Consider the following 17705-nt stretch of genomic DNA (forward strand, 5'->3'; position numbering starts at 1 on the left):
CATTGTCGTGACTTTAAAAATACACACAATCAGAATGCACTGCAACAATTTATGATATAAAAACACTCGACACCGCCGTGCCTTGCCTAAAAGTGCAAGAATGTGAAGTGATTACAACCAAGTGCACGCAACCATCCCCTCCGCCTCCTGCAGCTCGTTGCTTGGATACGTGGACGCGTTGCCTTGGAGAGCACGAACAACATCACGGAATGGAAAGTCCACGGAAGAGGCTAGTTAGCTATGTTATGATATGTTAGCTGGCTAAAACCAAAGTTATTTCGTTGAAATTATGAGTTACTGACATTCGAAAATTACTTGCAAGGAAAGGAAGACAATATGGAGGTAGGTTTAAAAAAAAGTTTAGCTAGTGATAGCTGCTAGCCAGCCAGCTAACGTGAGCCAACTCAGTCTAGTGCACTGGAACCAGGATTAATAGACTCCAGAATACACAGAAAGAAAATACAACTCGGCGTTAAGTTAATGTGTATTTTTTATACCACAAAATAGAATTATTTAAAATGAGCAATATGTGTCTCAGGCAGCCATGTGTAACCTTCAAAATGTGTACATCTTTTGACATGTGTAACCTACTATAACACTGTGTGTGTGTGTGTGTGTGTGTGTGTGTGTGTGTGTGTGTGTGTGTGTGTGTGTGTGTGTGTGTGTGTGTGTGTGTGTGTGTGTGCACATGTGCCTGTTTCCAGGAAAAACCTCAAAAGCCAGAGGGGGAGGAAAACAGCTTTGAATCTCTGGAGAAAGAATTCCAGGAAGTCCTCAACGAACTCATCGGGGACAAGAGCCTGGACAAGTTCAGAGTGGAGTACGAGAAGCTCACCAATGCCTTGAAGAAGTCTCACGAAAGTGAAAAGAGGCTCATGCTAAAATGCAGGGAGCTGAACGCCGAGATCGTGTCCAACTCAGTGAAAGTGGCCACGGCGCTGAAACTGTCCCAGGAAGATCAGACAACCATCACGTCTCTGAAGAAGGTAGTTGAGCCCATCGATAAAACATAAGGCTGGAGAGATGTGCGGGAAGCACTGCCAAATTATGAGCCTCATTTAGAATCAGGAGGATGGAGGTTTTCATTCGAGAGTAGCAGGTTTGTGTGTATCAAGTGCACGGTCTTGCATAATGTAGCATGCGATATACCTATGCACTCCTAATTTAGTCCAGCAGCAGAGAGAGAGAGAAAGAGAGAGAGAAATACCACTGCTTACATTTTGTAGGTCCTTTGCAATATAACACACAGAGTTCATTCGAGCTGCTTTGACCTTTCCAAAAACTTTTCAGAAACTTTTTCTCCACCTGTTTATTAGGAAATCGAAAAGGCCTGGAAGATGGTGGACGCGGCTCACGACAAAGAGCTGAGGACCAAAGAGGTCATTCAGTCGCTGAAGGCCGAGATCGCAAACTTGACCAAGCTGGTGGAACAAAGCTCCGGGCTGACCCTGGGTCAGGAGCACAGGTGAGGGAGCCGCACGCTACCGGTGTTAGACTCCGGACGTCGGACCTCCAGTGGAGGTGGCTTGTTGAGATGGCGATTCGATAACGAGCCCGAAATTCAGTAGCCATACCCCCTGGATGTGTGATATTGTGTGTTAAGATAAGACTGGGAGTTTGGATGGGTAGCGAAGAAAGCATTGCGGGAAACAAGTTTTCTTCCTTGCTTAAAGCTGAAAGAAAGTGTCCGTTATCTGCTACCACTGCGCCTGTAAAGGCGGTGCACCATGTTCAGTCAGGAGGGCCTCGACCTCGGACAGAAGGCCCTAAACGCCTGGTTTCTTCTCCCCCCCCCCCCCCCCCACCCCCCAACCCCCAGCGTGGGCGACCTGCTGAAGATCAAAGAGGAGCTGACGAGCGAGAGGGGACCAGCTGCTGTCGGAGGTGGTGACCCTCCGGGACGACCTCACCAATGCCACCGCCACCCAGCAGGAGATGGAGGCCCAGAAGGAGATGACCATGGAGTCCATATCTCAGGTTGGACGATGGTGAACGGCTATGCTGATTGGATGGTTAAAAAAAAAAAACACACCAGTGGGAAGTCCGGTTAGCACTCTGGGGATGATTGCAGAGGGGTTCCAGAAACCAGGCCTTGTTAACAGACAGGGTTCTTTATTGAAAATGAGATTTGAAATGGTGGTATTTGTGAGGATGGCAGAACACATCTAAATCGAAACAAATACATGAAACCCTCCCCAGAAATATACATTTATAATGCTTATTGAATATGTATTGGCTGGAGAAAAAATTGATATTTCCTGTCAGAAACGTTTTGATTCATGGCAGTAGTTCCTTTCATTTCAACGTTGCCCTCTGTTTCTTCTTGTCTGTAATTCCACAGCAGCAATTTAGCTTGCCATTTATTTCTGAGACAAGTAAAGAATGTTTTATTCCCAAGGCTGAACTTGGGAGAACTCAGAGGTCAATCAAAAAAAATGCCATGCATTATTTAACGCAATCCCTGCTTAAAGTTGCATTTTGTAAGATGGATTCACCTTTTAATGATCATTAAGTTAAATAATAACTGCTATACCCCTGGAAGAAGTGTGGAACCTGGCCCTGTAAGTATTGATGAATGCTGGTCTGAGGGCCGTTTCGCTAGTGGATGGTACTTAGTGTTTCGTATGGGAGGCTCCACAAATCTCAACCCCAAAAACGCAAAAGCACCCCCCCCCAAGGATCTCACCACACTGCACACTTCCAGCGTTAGCTAGACAGCCCTGTAGCTCACGGCTAGCAGTTTTCACAAGGACACAGTAGATATCCGCGCCCACACATCAACAGGCTCACTGTTTCGGCGGGTGCCGCGCTCCTAGACCCAAGACCCACCGTACGGGACCCGCGTTCCAAATCAACCCCCCCCCCCCCCCCGCGTTCGTTTTGGGGGAGAAATCGCAGTTGACGTTGTGGTGTCTCTCCCCCCCCGTAGCTCCAGCAGGAGATCCAGGTGCGTCAGAACGAGTGCTCCAGGGAGACGCGGAGGAAGCGAGAAGCTGGAGAAGGAGGTGAAGCAGATGCACGCGGACCTGGAAGCCAGGCAGGGCGACATCAAGGTGCTTCAGTCAGCAGGGCCAGCGCAGCAAGGAGGAGCAGCAGAGGCTGGAGCAACAGCTCAGGGAGCAGAAGGTGAGGGGACACACACACACACCTAAACACATGAACACACACACACATACACACCTAAACACATGAACACACACACACACCTAAACACATGAACACACACACACACACACCTAAACACATTAACACACACACATACATACACACACACACACACACACACACATCAACACCACACACACATATAAACACACATACACATATACACACAGAAACACGCACACACACATACACACACACACACACACAACACACACACACACACACACACACACACACACACACACACACACACACACACACATCAACACACACACACACACACACACACACACATAAACACACACACACATATAAACACACATACACATATACACACAGAAACACGCACACACACATACACACACACACACACATCAACACACACACACACATAAACACACATAACACATGAACACACATAAACACACTACACTCACACACAGACAAACACCCACACGACTCCGCGGACTCCACCTGTGATTGGTGGGATGGGGTTCTAGTCGTCTCCGGTGCACACAGACGTGTGCAGCCAGGCAGGTAGACACACACACACACACACACCAGCACCACCAGCATCCAGTCCCCACCCGTGGGACTTCCTCCAGTCTGTTCTCATGGCTGTGTGCTGTGGAGCCCACGCCAAGGCTGGCGTCACCCCGCCAGGCGCTGGGGGCTCAGCCCACTTGGACAGGGATGAGTGCTCCCCAGCCATGACCACAGTTTGGGCCCCAGTCGAATACAAAACCTGCTCGCTGTTTGAGCTTTTTGACATTTCTAACCAGGCAGAAGATGGAGCGTGAAGTGACATCTCGCGCAAAAGGCTTTCAGCCGAGGGTAGTGCTTTTAGGCTTGTCAAAGGAGGCTTTTTTTTTTTTTTTCGTGGCTTGCCTGGAACATGGAAAAAAATAAACAACATTCATTTTTTTTTACGTTTCGCTTGACGTTACAGCCCGAGAAGTGGAGTCAGATACGAGCGTTTATGCTGTCCATCTCTCATCATCCCCTCCCCTCCCCCCCCCCCCCCCCCCCCGGGCCCTGTCAGATCCTGAACGAGCGAGCCACCAAGGAGCTGGAGCAGCTGCAGGTGAGGAACAGCAAGCTGCAGCAGGAGAACGAGAACAACGCCGCCAGCCTGGAGCACGTCTCCCTCGACAATCACCAGAGGGCGTCCGACCTGAAGTAAGGCCCCCGCCGTCGGGGCTAGCCCCTCACCACCACCACCAGCCCCCCAATCTGCTCTGGGTCTGTGGAAAGAGTGGGATGTGGTGTATGGGGAGTGGTGGGAGGGTGGCTGTGTGCGGGGGTGTGAACAAGGACGAGAGGGTGAGTGAGAGGGGCGGCTGAGATAGCGAGGAACATGAGAGAGCGGGTGAGAGAGAGAGAGAGAGAGAGAGAGAGAGAGAGAGAGAGAGAGAGAGAGAGAGAGAGGGGGGGGGGTGAGATAGAGAGAGAGAGGGGGGTGTGAGAGAGAGAGTTAGAGAGAGAGAGGGGGTGTGAGAGAGAGAGAGAGAGAGAGAAGAGAGAGAGAGAGAGAGAGAGAGAGAGACTGAAGGACTGTGTGTGTGTGCACGCCTGTGTCTGTATGTGTAGATGCCGGGCAGGCCCAGATGAAAGGCGTCCACCGAGAGCCTCTCTCAAAGTGTTGCCTTGTGCGGATCGAACAACATTGCTGTCAGGGCCCTTACATAATAGGAGTCCTGGGAAAGGCAGCGTTTGCTTTTTTTTGCGGCTACTTCTCCACACACCCCTTGCTGGCAAAGCAGCTCGTATCGACGGAAGCTTTTGCTCGGCTGCTGTTGGGCCCAGGTGTGCTAGCTAGCTTGGATATCTTGGGAAGGAGGGATTTGATAGATAAGTTGACCGGCTATCCGCAAACGCCCCGAACACCGAGCCTTGAACCTGCCTTCGGTCCTGTGCGTTGAGTCTGCACTGAAAAGATCTATCTCACAGTGCTACTAACAGGTCGATAAAGAGCGCCTAGCCTTGTGTGCTCTGGTTTTAAAACCACGAGAAGCGAATGCACTCACTGTCGTCTCGAACCGTGGACGTTACTGTAATGTGCGAGTCTCGGGACTGCACTCAGGGAGGGAAAAGTGGGCTTAGTCGAGGAACGTCAACACAAGGGGGCACTGTTTAGATGCAATTCATCACCAAACACCCCAATCACTTTTTTTCTTCTACCCAAAGCCATAAAGTGAGACAAGTTCTCTAGTCATTTGAAGCAAAAAAAAAACAGACACAACACCCCGTTAGGCATATGCTAACACCACGACCATGTCTCCTCCGTGCCGTTCATACCACATTGTCTCCTGCTCGTTGAGGTGGCGCTAGAAACGGCGTGCTCGGTGCGTTCGACAAGCCAGGCAGGCGTTTAAAACATTCCTGACGCCGGGGTGACGCGCGCAGAAAGGCATCCTGATTATCCCAGATAGATGGTGTCCTTCGAGGACAACGGGATCGCCGTCATTTCCTGTGAAGTGGTCGCCGTGATTTCCCGCGAATGCAGGCAGAGGAGTTCAGGAGGGAGGGGAACAGAGAGAGATTATCGGAGCCCCGAGCACTGGAAAACACTTGTCTTGGTCTGGCGGACCCTCCAGAGAATGGAGAGGTCTCCCCTGAACCGCTATCACACAGACAAAGAAAATTGGTCTGGAGCCCCCAATGCCAGCAACACTGCAACACAATAAATACCTGTTATCCTCACTCTCTCCCCGCTCCTCTTTCTCGCTATCTGGCTTTCCTTCTCTCTCCTCTTTTCTCGTTTCTCGTTTCTCGTTTCCCCTCCCTCCCTCCCTCCCTCCCTCCCTCCCTCCCTCCCTCCCTCCCTCCCTCCCTCCCTCCCTCCCTCCCTCCCTTCCCTCCCTCCCTCCCTCCCTCCCTCCCTCCCTCCCTTTGTCTCCCCTTCCATCTCTTTCTCTCTCCCTCCATCTCCCCCCCCCCCCCCTCCCCATCTCTCCTTCTCTCCCTCCCTCCTCTTGCTGGCTGGCTCCCCCCTGTCTCCAGGGTGAAGGAGGAGGAGGTGAGTCAGATGCGTCAGGAGATAGCCAAGCTGACGAAGACGCGGGAGGCCACCCAGCGGAGGCTCCCGGCAGACCGAGGAGCAAAAGCTGGACGTGGAGCAGCAGAGGGACACGCTGAAGAACCAGATAGCCGGGCTGGACAGAGGCACGGAGAGGCCGACGCACTGACGCAGACACACGCCACCGTGCACGCTCTCTCTCTCTCTCTCTCTCTCTCTCTCTCTCTCTCTCTCTCTCTCTCTCTCTCTCTCTCTCTCTCTCTCTCTCTCTCTCTCTCTCTCTCTCTCTCTCCTCTCTCTCTCTCTCTCTCACACACACACACACAGGCACTGACAGCCAGACAGCCTCTTTCACACACTCACACACAGACATACGCCCACACACACACTCACACACAGACATATGCCCACACACACACTCACACACACACAGACATACGCCCACACTCACACCCACGTAGCCAGCAAATCTCCCCCCACACACACGTACACACACGCAATTGGCACTTAAACTGTCTCCTCTGCTCTGCGTCTATTCCACCCGACACTGTCAGGACCGCCTCGCTCCTCTCGACAGCCGAGATCCCCCTTCTGACGTCTTCATCTGCAACTCGGAGAGACATTCAAATCCCCCTGTGTGGTGTTGACATGTCTATTGATCTGTCAGGTGGCTCTGGGTCTGTGTGAGGTCCATCAAAAAACCAGACACTTTTGATCATTTTTCTTTCCCCCTCTCTGTCCCTTATAGCGGAAAAAAACGGAACAAAGCTTAACTCATGACTCATCACCGATGTAATGATTGCTAGTGATGATGATGAAGTGTGTGTATGTGTGTGTGTGTGGACTTTCGTAATGAATCGGTTGGCACCACAGGGCTCTGCCGCGTTCGAGTGGCGTCCGGTGGGCGGTTTTTTGGGGCGTAGCGCGATGGATGAGGTAAAAAAATGCCGGTGTCACGTTAATAAGTGTCACCCGTGAGCGATGGACTGAAGGGGAGCATGCGGGGGGAGGTCGGCGATCCCGCTCGCCGCGCCAAGGGGCCCCCGATGGGAGTACACGGAACGGCCATTTGACATGACAACCACGGATGCTCATGCCTTCTGACACGGCGCCCACTTAACAACGATCCGTGTGACGTCTCTGCTCTCGTCTCAGTCTTTTTCATGGCGCTCTCTCTCTTTTTATTTCCTGTTCGCTCCATCTCTCTCTCACGCTCTCATTCTGTGACTCACAGTTGTCCAATCTCTCTTTCTCTGTGTTTGCCCCCATCCTGTTGTCTCTTTCTTCCCTCCCCAACATGCATCCAACCCCTCCAACCCCCCATCTCTCCTTCCCACCTGTCCATCTCTCACCCACCTCTCTCTCTCCCCTCTTCTGGTGTCTCTTCCCTATCCCCGTTGCCCTTCGGTCAGTCACCCCCCCGTCTGACTCTTCATCTCACCCCCACCCTTCATCCTCCCTCTCTCTGACTACCTCTCCGTCCCGCGCGCCTCGCGTCCCCCCGTTTCCCCGACGTGAAAGTAATAGGCTTCCTCTCTTGTGTAATTATTTCATACGGGCTCGATGCGCTCGAGCCTGAACAGCGTATTAAAACCCACGGTTTCTCTAAAGAGAGGGTGGGAAAATTGGCAGTTATCAAAACATCCCATCAGGGGCCCTAAACAGGAAATCTGTTTCAGGAGTCAGATGGCTGAGCGGTTAGGAAATCGGGCTAGTAATCGGAAGGTTGCCAGTTCGATTCCCGGCCGTGCGAAAATAGGGTTGTGTCCTTGGGCGAGGCACTTCACCTTACTTGCCTCGGGGGGAATGTCCCTGTACTTACTGTAAGTCGCTCTGGATAAGAGCGACTAAATGGATAAGATACGAGTGAGTAAATGTTTCTTTGTGTCTCTTCTCCCCGTCTCGTGCAGAGATGGAGTCGTCCAGGAAACAGGTGGAGGTCGACAAGAAGGCCATCGACGAGCTGGTCCGGGAGAGGGACATCCTCAACAAGGTAAAGAGTAGGGAGCGATATCCTATTCAAACGCGCGTGTGTGTGTGTGTGTTTCGGTGTGCGTGGACTCGTGCGTGTTAGTGGAGGTGTGTGTTACTGTACGAGGCCGTCACAGTGACCCCCCCCCCCCCAGCCCTGTTGGGCCCAGGCTGAAGATCGCCCCTCTCCACTCCGCTTTATTAAAGGTCTCCGCCCCCCCCCGCAGGTCCACGACGCCCCCCGCCACAACGCCAACACGGACCCACCTGACATGCTATCGCACACGCGCGTCACGCGTCGAGGCCCTGTGAGAAGCCTTCCGCTTCCGCTCGCTCCCGAGTTCTCTGAGTAGAAAGACAAACAAAACTAATTGTCACGGCCCCCGCATGATGTCGTCCCTGCTCTTTGAAGTGATAGATATTGTACTTAAAGTGTTGTCGTACGCCACCTCCCCCCCCCCGCCTCCCCCCCACTCCGCTCTTTTCTACACCAGAAAAGAAAAAACGAGCTTCTTAATTGCTCTTCAAGGCTCCCGATGGCAGATTGAAACGGCGAGTGCCTCCGACACTGATGATGATGTGCTAAATATTGTATTGTTGTTGTGTATAAGGAGATGAGAGAGGCCCATTCATATTTCATCTGCCCTGGCTGTGCAGCGCTACACGCTGGCATGCTAAGAGGTGGGGGGGTGGGGGGGGGGGGGGGCGTCTGTGTGTGGTGATATGCCCACGGAACGTAGCTTAGATTGGGGGTCAGGCGTGGGGGCGGTGGGGGTCGGGGTGGGCGGAAAGGAAGGGGTCTGTGGAGAAGGAGATCTTACAAGGAGGAATGGATGTTTCGTGTGTCTAAAGTGGTATCTTTTTTGTCCAATGGCACTGGGCTATTTTCTGCTCTAAAGCCTTTCACAGCATCCTCACAGTGCTTTGCTCCTTTGGTTATTTGCAGGTCTTGCTTGATTTGTTCCAATTGTATGGAGTCAGATAATCGCCTGAATGCAAGCAATATGCGGAACATCTTTGCCAAATGCACACTCCTAGACCAAACATGCCCTCATCCGCTTAGCTAATTCATCCAGCTAATCCATTGTGCAAATGTGTGTGCGTGTCTCCCGCTCGCGTGTGTGTGCGTGTGTGTGTGCGTGTGCATCTGTGTCTCCACCAGAACATGATCAAGGCGGCCAACGCCACAGAGAAGCAGCTGAACATGGTGAAGCTTCACGAGCAGTCCAAGAAGAACCTGGACCAGGAGATCATGAACTACCGCGACGAGGCCCAGAAGCAGCGCAAGATCATCTACCAGCTGGAGAAGGAGCGGGACCGCTACATCAACGAGGCCAGCGACCTCACGTACAAGGCAGGTGCACAGGCCCAGGCGTCCGGCGCCGTGACAAACAGACACGCGGCTCACTTCGACACAACGGGGGCCAGAATCGGGAAAAGGCGCTGGTATTTTGTACAAAACCCGACCCCAGACGCTTGAGGGTGGCGAATAAGACGACTCCAGGAGAAACCCCTTAGAAACAGCCTCGATTGAAATATCCTGTTGCTTGAGTCATTTCTCTCGCAAACGGCGCTTGCCAACCGGGCACAGCATCTGGCTTCATAACGTGTTATTCGAGTCGCGACGAGAAGCCTGTGAGAAGCCCTCGCTGAGCTCGCCGGGTTGATGAGCGGAATGGAAGAGGGGGAAAAAAAGAGTCGCGGGGGAAGGCGGTAACTCGATTGAAATACGTCCTTTTCTAGACTTTTTTGTTGCCGGTTACGAGTGTTCTACATTGGCCCTTGTTATACATTGTGTCTTTGTTATCCGTTAAACAGAAGCCGGACCGCCTTTGTCGCGTCCCTGCCACTGCTGTGGCGTTTCTCGATCTAATTGATTCACGGCGGCCTCTAAAAGCCGTGATAATGGGGATGGGTAACACACGGAGGGGGGGGGGGAACAACGTGTCATCGCACATGCTGCACGTACAGCACCTTCTCGTTTCCGCCCACGCTTCTCTCCGTTCACGGTACCGAGAGCGTAAGTAGCATTTATGAATAGCAGAGAGCAGAGCCATCCCGGGACTCATGACACCGCTGAGTCGTAAAAGCTCATGGCACAAATGAGAACGCCTGATTAGATTCCAGCTTGTAACATTGATTTGAATAGAGAATAGACTACAAGATACTGACACTGTGAAGTGTAGTGCCGATTAGAGGAGAGTGGATGTGAGGAGAGGAGAATAGAAGGGAATAGACTAGGCGAGGGGACAGTCGAGCAGAGTAGAGGGGAGTTGAGGAAAGGAGGGTTCAGCCAATGGGAGCTAAGCAGAGCCTTGAGCAGGACAGAGTAGAGGGGAATTGAGGAAAGGACGGGTTCAGCCAATGGGAGCTAAGCAGTGCCTTGAGCAGGACAGAGTACAGGGGAGTTGAGGAAAGGAGGGTTCAGCCAATGGGAGCTAAGCAGAGCCTTGAGCAGGACAGAGTAGAGGACAGTAGAAAGGAACAGAAAACAATAGCGCCTTTTTGGTTCCTACCGCGGCATGGTTGTAATGTATCCATACCCACAGCTCTCTCCTGAGTGTCAGAGACACGCTGTCTGGACACAGTGTTCAGCTCCCTGTAGCAGGCCTGCAGGTACCTGAGGCACCCATGATGACTTCTCTCAAACCCCTTCTTCAAACAGTGTCAGTAGCACGTCGGCCATTTTGGAAGTTGAAATCAAATGTCTTGGATTTTCGGGTTCTTTTTTCTTCTCGTTTTTTTTCGTCTTGTTTTTACAAAGAACCTTGAAGAAACGGAAGCATGCCACGTTTAAAACAAGCACCGTGGTAATGGCTTTGCAAATGTGTCTTTAACACTGACAAGGGCCCTTAATCAAGGGATTGCTTTAAAATTCATGAATACTTTTGCCACTATTTTTGTGATTAGAATTCTGCTGTCAACGCACAAACAGGGCTGGGTAAATCAATGGGGAACTGTATCGCTCGCTCGCAACAAGTTTAAAACCTAAAGGAGTTCACTTGGGTTTCTAGCCGAGCAATAACTAATTTCGAATTCAATTGTACGAGTCAACTACTAATTGTGTTTCCTCAAGTTCCTTTGCTGCTCCTCCTCAGTTCAGGATTGCTGACCAGAGAATTGATAGTGAACAAAGCCATAATCCTCCTTCTCCACTGTACCTAGCTAACACAATGATAACCATTCAATAAAGAAGATCAGTAGGCTTTGAATGAAAATAATATGTGATAATAACCACCACTCAATTTGGAAACTGACAGTTTCCGCTTTCTGGCCGTTCCCCAGAAAAGATTAAACATTGATTTTTCATCTCACTTGTGTGTCCTCTGCCACGGTTATTTCCAAAGTGGGGCCTTAGCTCTCTAAACGCACACAGTGAAGGTAAGGACACCATGTGTCAGAGGAATACATTTATGATCTGAACTTACTTAAGCAGTATCCCTATAGACTCGTACTGTAGGACATTCAGCACACTAATCAGAACATCTTCACACCCACCCACACACACCCACACACACAGCCACACACATACCCACCCACACACTTCTTTACATTTGATTTCTGTGCATGTTGCCTCTGAAGTAGCAAAGGGAAGAACTGAGCCAGGGCGCTCCATGATTGGATTAGCAGATCTACGCTGAGGGAGGCGCACAATATACAACCAGACATCTAATTTGATTTCCAGAAGCAGATATGTGTGGAATGTCATTTGACATTACTTATCTGGCTGTCGAGCCGCTCGCACCGAGGAGGACGAGGACCGCGGGAGGCACGGGGCGTTCCCCGTCGACCGCTCAATCAATCCCCTGGGAACGGAGCGCTCTGGCCATCAGAGGCACTTGAACGCAGATCTCCTCCACTTCACAAGGGGGAGGGACGGGGCTCGTCTCACCTAGCCTCATGTCCCCCAGGGGGGTTTGGATTGAGAACGGAGTCAGGAAGAGAGAGGAGGATGAGTGTTAGGGTTAGGGTCAGGAAGAGAGAGGAGGATGAGTGTTAGGGTTAGGGTCAGGAAGAGAGAGGAGGATGAGTGTTAGGGTTAGGGTCAGGAAGAGAGAGGAGGATGAGTGTTAGGGTTAGGGTCAGGAAGAGAGAGGAGGATGAGTGTTAGGGTTAGGGTCAGGAAGAGAGAGGAGGATGAGTGTTAGGGTTAGGGTCAGGAAGAGAGAGAAGGATGAGTGTTAGGGTTAGGGTCAGGAAGAGAGAGGAGGATGAGTGTTAGGGTTAGGGTCAGGAAGAGAGAGGAGGATGAGTGTTAGGGTTAGGGTCAGGAAGAGAGAGGAGGATGAGTGTTAGGGTTAGGGTCAGGAAGAGAGAGGAGGATGAGTGTTAGGGTTAGGGTCAGGAAGAGAGAGGAGGATGAGTGTTAGGGTTAGGGTCAGGAAGAGAGAGGAGGATGAGTGTTAGGGTTAGGGTCAGGAAGAGAGAGGAGGATGAGTGTTAGGGTTAGGGTCAGGAAGAGAGAGGAGGATGAGTGTTAGGGTTAGGGTCAGGAAGAGAGAGGAGGATGAGTGTTAGGGTTAGGGTCAGGAAGAGAGAGGAGGATGAGTGTTAGGGTTAGGGTCAGGAAGAGAGAGGAGGATGAGTGTTAGGGTTAGGGTCAGGAAGAGAGAGGAGGATGAGTGTTAGGGTTAGGGTCAGGAAGAGAGAGGAGGATGAGTGTTAGGGTTAGGGTCAGGAAGAGAGAGGAGGATGAGTGTTAGGGTTAGGGTCAGGAAGAGAGAGGAGGATGAGTGTTATGGTTAGGGTCAGGAAGAGAGAGGAGGATGAGTGTTAGGGTTAGGGTCAGGAAGAGAGAGGAGGATGAGTGTTAGGGTTAGGGTCAGGAAGAGAGAGAAGGATGAGTGTTAGGGTTAGGGTCAGGAAGAGAGAGGAGGATGAGTGTTAGGGTTAGGGTCAGGAAGAGAGAGGAGGATGAGTGTTAGGGTTAGGGTCAGGAAGAGAGAGGAGGATGAGTGTTAGGGTTAGGGTCAGGAAGAGAGAGGAGGATGAGTGTTAGGGTTAGGGTCAGGAAGAGAGAGGAGGATGAGTGTTAGGGTTAGGGTCAGGAAGAGAGAGGAGGATGAGTGTTAGGGTTAGGGTCAGGAAGAGAGAGGAGGATGAGTGTTAGGGTTAGGGTCAGGAAGAGAGAGGAGGATGAGTGTTAGGGTTAGGGTCAGGAAGAGAGAGGAGGATGAGTGTTAGGGTTAGGGTCAGGAAGAGAGAGGAGGATGAGTGTTAGGGTTAGGGTCAGGAAGAGAGAGGAGGATGAGTGTTAGGGTTAGGGTCAGGAAGAGAGAGGAGGATGAGTGTTAGGGTTAGGGTCAGGAAGAGAGAGGAGGATGAGTGTTAGGGTTAGGGTCAGGAAGAGAGAGGAGGATGAGTGTTAGGGTTAGGGTCAGGAAGAGAGAGGAGGATGAGTGTTAGGGTTAGGGTCAGGAAGAGAGAGGAGGATGAGTGTTAGGGTTAGGGTCAGGAAGAGAGAGGAGGATGAGTGTTAGGGTTAGGGTCAGGAAGAGAGAGGAGGATGAGTGTTAGGGTTAGGGTCAGGAAGAGAGAGGAGGATGAGTGTTAGGGTTAGGGTCAGGAAGAGAGAGGAGGATGAGTGTTAGGGTTAGGGTCAGGAAGAGAGAGGAGGATGAGTGTTAGGGTTAGGGTCAGGAAGAGAGAGGAGGATGAGTGTTAGGGTTAGGGTCAGGAAGAGAGAGGAGGATGAGTGTTAGGGTTAGGGTCAGGAAGAGAGAGGAGGATGAGTGTTAGGGTTAGGGTCAGGAAGAGAGAGGAGGATGAGTGTTAGGGTTAGGGTCAGGAAGAGAGAGGAGGATGAGTGTTAGGGTTAGGGTCAGGAAGAGAGAGGAGGATGACATTTAGTCATTTTTTTTTAGGGTTAGGGTTAGGGTTAGGGTTAGGATGAGTGTTAGGACTGATTATTAGCATCGCCCCCCCCCCCCCCCCTCCCCGGGTTACTTGATCACCTCGAGTGTAATGAAGCCCCAGGCTACGACACCCCCTACTGTGCCCCCGCCCACTTCCAACCCCCCCCCCCCACATGCCACGCCCCCTCTCTAACCCCCCACCCGCTCCCGTCCCCGGCCTCTCTCCTCTATCTCTCTCACCCCCCTCTCTCTCTCCTCCCTCCTCCCACAGGTGCTCCAGCACATGGAGGACATCAAAGTGCGCGAGATGCAGATCTTCGACTACAAGAAGAAGATCGCCGAGGCGGAGACCAAGCTGAAGCAGCAGCAGAACCTGTACGAGGCGGTCCGCTCCGACCGGAACCTCTACAGCAAGAACCTCATCGAGGCCCAGGTACCACACACCCACACACACACACCTGCTTGGACACACACACATGCTTATGCGCACACACACACACACACACACACACACACACAGACAAGTGCGTGCACACACACACATTAGCGTGCACAAACACAGGCATGTACACAGATGCACTCAATACACGCATTCAGAAGTTGTGCACAAATAGTTACACACATACACGGATAAGAAGTTACTCAGGGTAATTGATGCTGCGATTGAATTAATTAATCATCGTTTTATTATAGGCTGTTTTATGGCATCCATTTATCCATCCCTCAATCCAGCGAAGCAGGCTTGAACAGCCTCTGAATGTCTTCCTCTCCCAGACTCACTCACTCACTCATCCTACTTCACCCCACTTTTTTCAGAGGAAGTAAATAGGTTCGGTCAAAGGGAAGTTCCCTTATACACTACCTCCATCAGCAGAGCAACATCTTAATATAGGCAGAGACTTGTCCTTTGTCATCTGCAATCCAGATCATGAACCCAAACACTAATGGACTTGTGGATTGTTCATTTGTGCTGTGTTCCATTTGAACCCCACTCCAACATTGTTGCGTAGCTACACCCACTAACTTTCCTGCCCAAAACCCCCCCCCCCCAGAACAGATCACAAAACTCAGATCGACTACTAATATTTGAGCAGCCCAGTTCCTCTGATGCTTTGAGAATAGAGGGATAATGTCAAGGAGTGCCATATCAGAGAGTGATTTTGATTCAGCACTGTATCAAAGAATAATTCCACACTTTCATTCTTCCTTTTTATTTAATCATGCTTTCATTTTTTTCCTGCTAGTTGGGGAGGAGAGGGAAAGTCATCCCCCTGTTCTGACGTCTGTCCTCGACTGACAAGCAGTTCGACCTTGTCAGGGGCGGTGTAACTTTTCTGACCACGGGTGTCATTTTTTAATGAGTCCTTTTGTACCCCTCTCCCTTTTCTTCCTTTGCCCTTCTCTCGCTCTCTTTCTTTCTTTCTCTCTCTCTCTCTCTCTCTCTCTCTCTCTCTCTCTCTCTCTCTCTCTCTCTCTCTCTCTCTCTCTCTCTCTCTCTCTCTGTCTCATTTTGTCTGATTGCCTCTCAACCATTTTTTCTCTGTCCCGTCCCATTCCCTCACCTCTTCCACCTCATTTGGTCACTGCCCCTCCCTTTCACCCCTTTCTGTCTCTCTTATCTCTCTTCGTCTCCACCTCTCTCTCTCTCTCTCTCTCTCTCTCTGTCTTTCGCTCATTCCCTCTCCTTCACACACTTTTACTCTGTACTCCACCCTCATTACACCCCCCATCCCTCTCTTCCTTTCCCTCACTCCCTCCTTTCCATTCCCCACCCTGTCACGTCCTCCTCTCTCTCTCTCTCTCTCTCTCTCTCTCTCTCTCTCTCTCTCTCTCTCTCTCTCTCTCTCTCTCTCTCTCTTTCCCTCTCCCTCCATCCCAGGACGAGATCACGGAGATGAAGAGGAAGCTGAAGATCATGAACCACCAGATCGACCAGATGAAGGAGGAGATCAATGGCAAGGAGACGGCCCTGGTGAAGGAGCACCTGGAGTTCCAGAGGGTGGAGAAGGAGAAGGAGGCTCTCAAGGTAACCTCCCCCTCCCATGGCGCCCGGGGCGGCTGTTAGCCCAGGTGGTCAGATGGCTGAGCGGGTTAAGAAATCAGGCTATTACAATCAGAAGGTTGCCGGTTCGATTCCAGGCCATGACAAATTACGTTGTGTCCTTGGGCAAGGCACTTCACCCTACTTCCCTCGGAGGGGAATGTCCCTGTACTTACTGTAAGTCGCTCTGGATAAGAGCTAAATGACTACATGTAAAATCAGCCGTTATGGTGGATACCTAGAGATAGCCAGCACTTAGGTACAGTCTTCCCTGTAGGAGACACTGGCGCATCATCGTCGCCATGACAATGCTCATGCTGGGGACGACGGGATGCCTTAGCACTGTAATTGACAGTAGAGCTACTACTGCAGAGAGAGGAGGAGAACAGAGACACGTTTAGAAACTGTTTTTTCAGAACGTTTTTGAAAACCTATAGTTAGGTGTGTTAGCCCCAGCATGAAACAAGCGAGACAATTGTGTATTCTACCGTATATGCATTCACATTCACATTCATTGCATTTTTGCATTTTGAATGTGAATGCATATACGGTACAGGTCAAACTGAACAGGGACAGGTCCTGTTCAGTTTGGGACGGTTCCTTTTCCAAACACGCAGCTACTGTTCCAGTTCATTCCAGTTCCAGGCACTGGGCTTCCTGCTCCAGACATTTCAGTTTGGGACGGTTCCTTTTCCAAACACGCAGCTACTGTTCCAGTTCATTCCAGTTCCAGGCACTGTGCTTCCTGCTCCAGACATTTCCATAGACACCCTTCTGTCCTCATGTCATCCTCTTGATAACGGTGATGGAAAATGGCTACTCAAGTGGAGTTAGTTTGCGTGCGGCCTCCCCAGGAACGCTGCGGTAACGACATCAATAACCTTGTCCCACTGTGCTGCGGAGGTACAGTGGTATTCTTAGATCTTTCTGATGACTCATGGTGAAGGGCCCTTTGCACGGCGTCACCGGGTACGGTACGGATTCACCAACGTGTGACTCAGTCTGGAGCTGGGCCCTGTGCCAGCTGTTTCCTTCAGGTGTTTACTGAGCGTGCAAGAATTTTTTTGGGGGGTGTTTTTGTTTGTTTGTTGTGGTTGTTTGAATTTCCCACTTTATTTACAGCCTTTTCACGAACCGTAACTCGTAAAACACACTTTTCACAAACCACAGTTTTTAATAAATCTACGGTTACTTTAAATGTTGGAAAACGAGACAGTGTTTTTTGAACTTGTCTAAATGGATTCAATATGGCCCGAACATAATTACATTCCAGAACGTTATATTTGAATGCACCCGCACAAGAAACACCGCGGTCACATTAATATGCATATTGCCAGTGGTATTTTCATTTGTTGTCGAATTTGCATAACCCTGTTATGCAGCCTAGCTCATATACAGGATCTGACCGGGATACATATTCATTTCAACAAAGTGTAGGCTTCTAACAGAAATACAGATAGAGAAAGAGAGAGAGAGAGACAGATAGAGAGAGAGAGAGAGAGAGAGAGAGAGAGAGAGAGAATGACATCCGGCCAGCCATCCCCCCCAAAACAGGTGAATCGGCCCACCAGTCTCCCCCTGTGCACTGTGCACATGAGCGTGAGGAGAGTGTGTGTGTGTGTTAGGTAGTCACAGGGCTCACAGTACCTGAGGT

At 50.9% G+C, this 17705-nt stretch overlaps 1 protein-coding gene across 1 annotated transcript in view; it reads left to right on the plus strand.

The window, feature by feature from the left end:
- The first annotated feature begins 336 nt into the window (after positions 1-336).
- Positions 337-17705, plus strand: part of cfap58 (cilia and flagella associated protein 58) — a 51029-nt gene continuing 33660 nt past the window's right edge. Inside the window, 15 exon segments of the mRNA XM_067259860.1 lie at positions 337-342; positions 705-986; positions 1317-1465; positions 1820-1865; positions 1867-1977; positions 2930-2986; positions 2988-3062; positions 3064-3126; positions 4208-4344; positions 6169-6250; positions 6252-6330; positions 8095-8177; positions 9318-9509; positions 14282-14443; positions 15890-16036. Coding sequence (XP_067115961.1) covers positions 337-342; positions 705-986; positions 1317-1465; positions 1820-1865; positions 1867-1977; positions 2930-2986; positions 2988-3062; positions 3064-3126; positions 4208-4344; positions 6169-6250; positions 6252-6330; positions 8095-8177; positions 9318-9509; positions 14282-14443; positions 15890-16036 — 1671 coding nt within the window.

Source organism: Osmerus mordax, chromosome 21, assembly GCF_038355195.1.
Source record: "Osmerus mordax isolate fOsmMor3 chromosome 21, fOsmMor3.pri, whole genome shotgun sequence".
Classification (NCBI taxonomy): Eukaryota; Metazoa; Chordata; class Actinopteri; order Osmeriformes; family Osmeridae; genus Osmerus; species Osmerus mordax.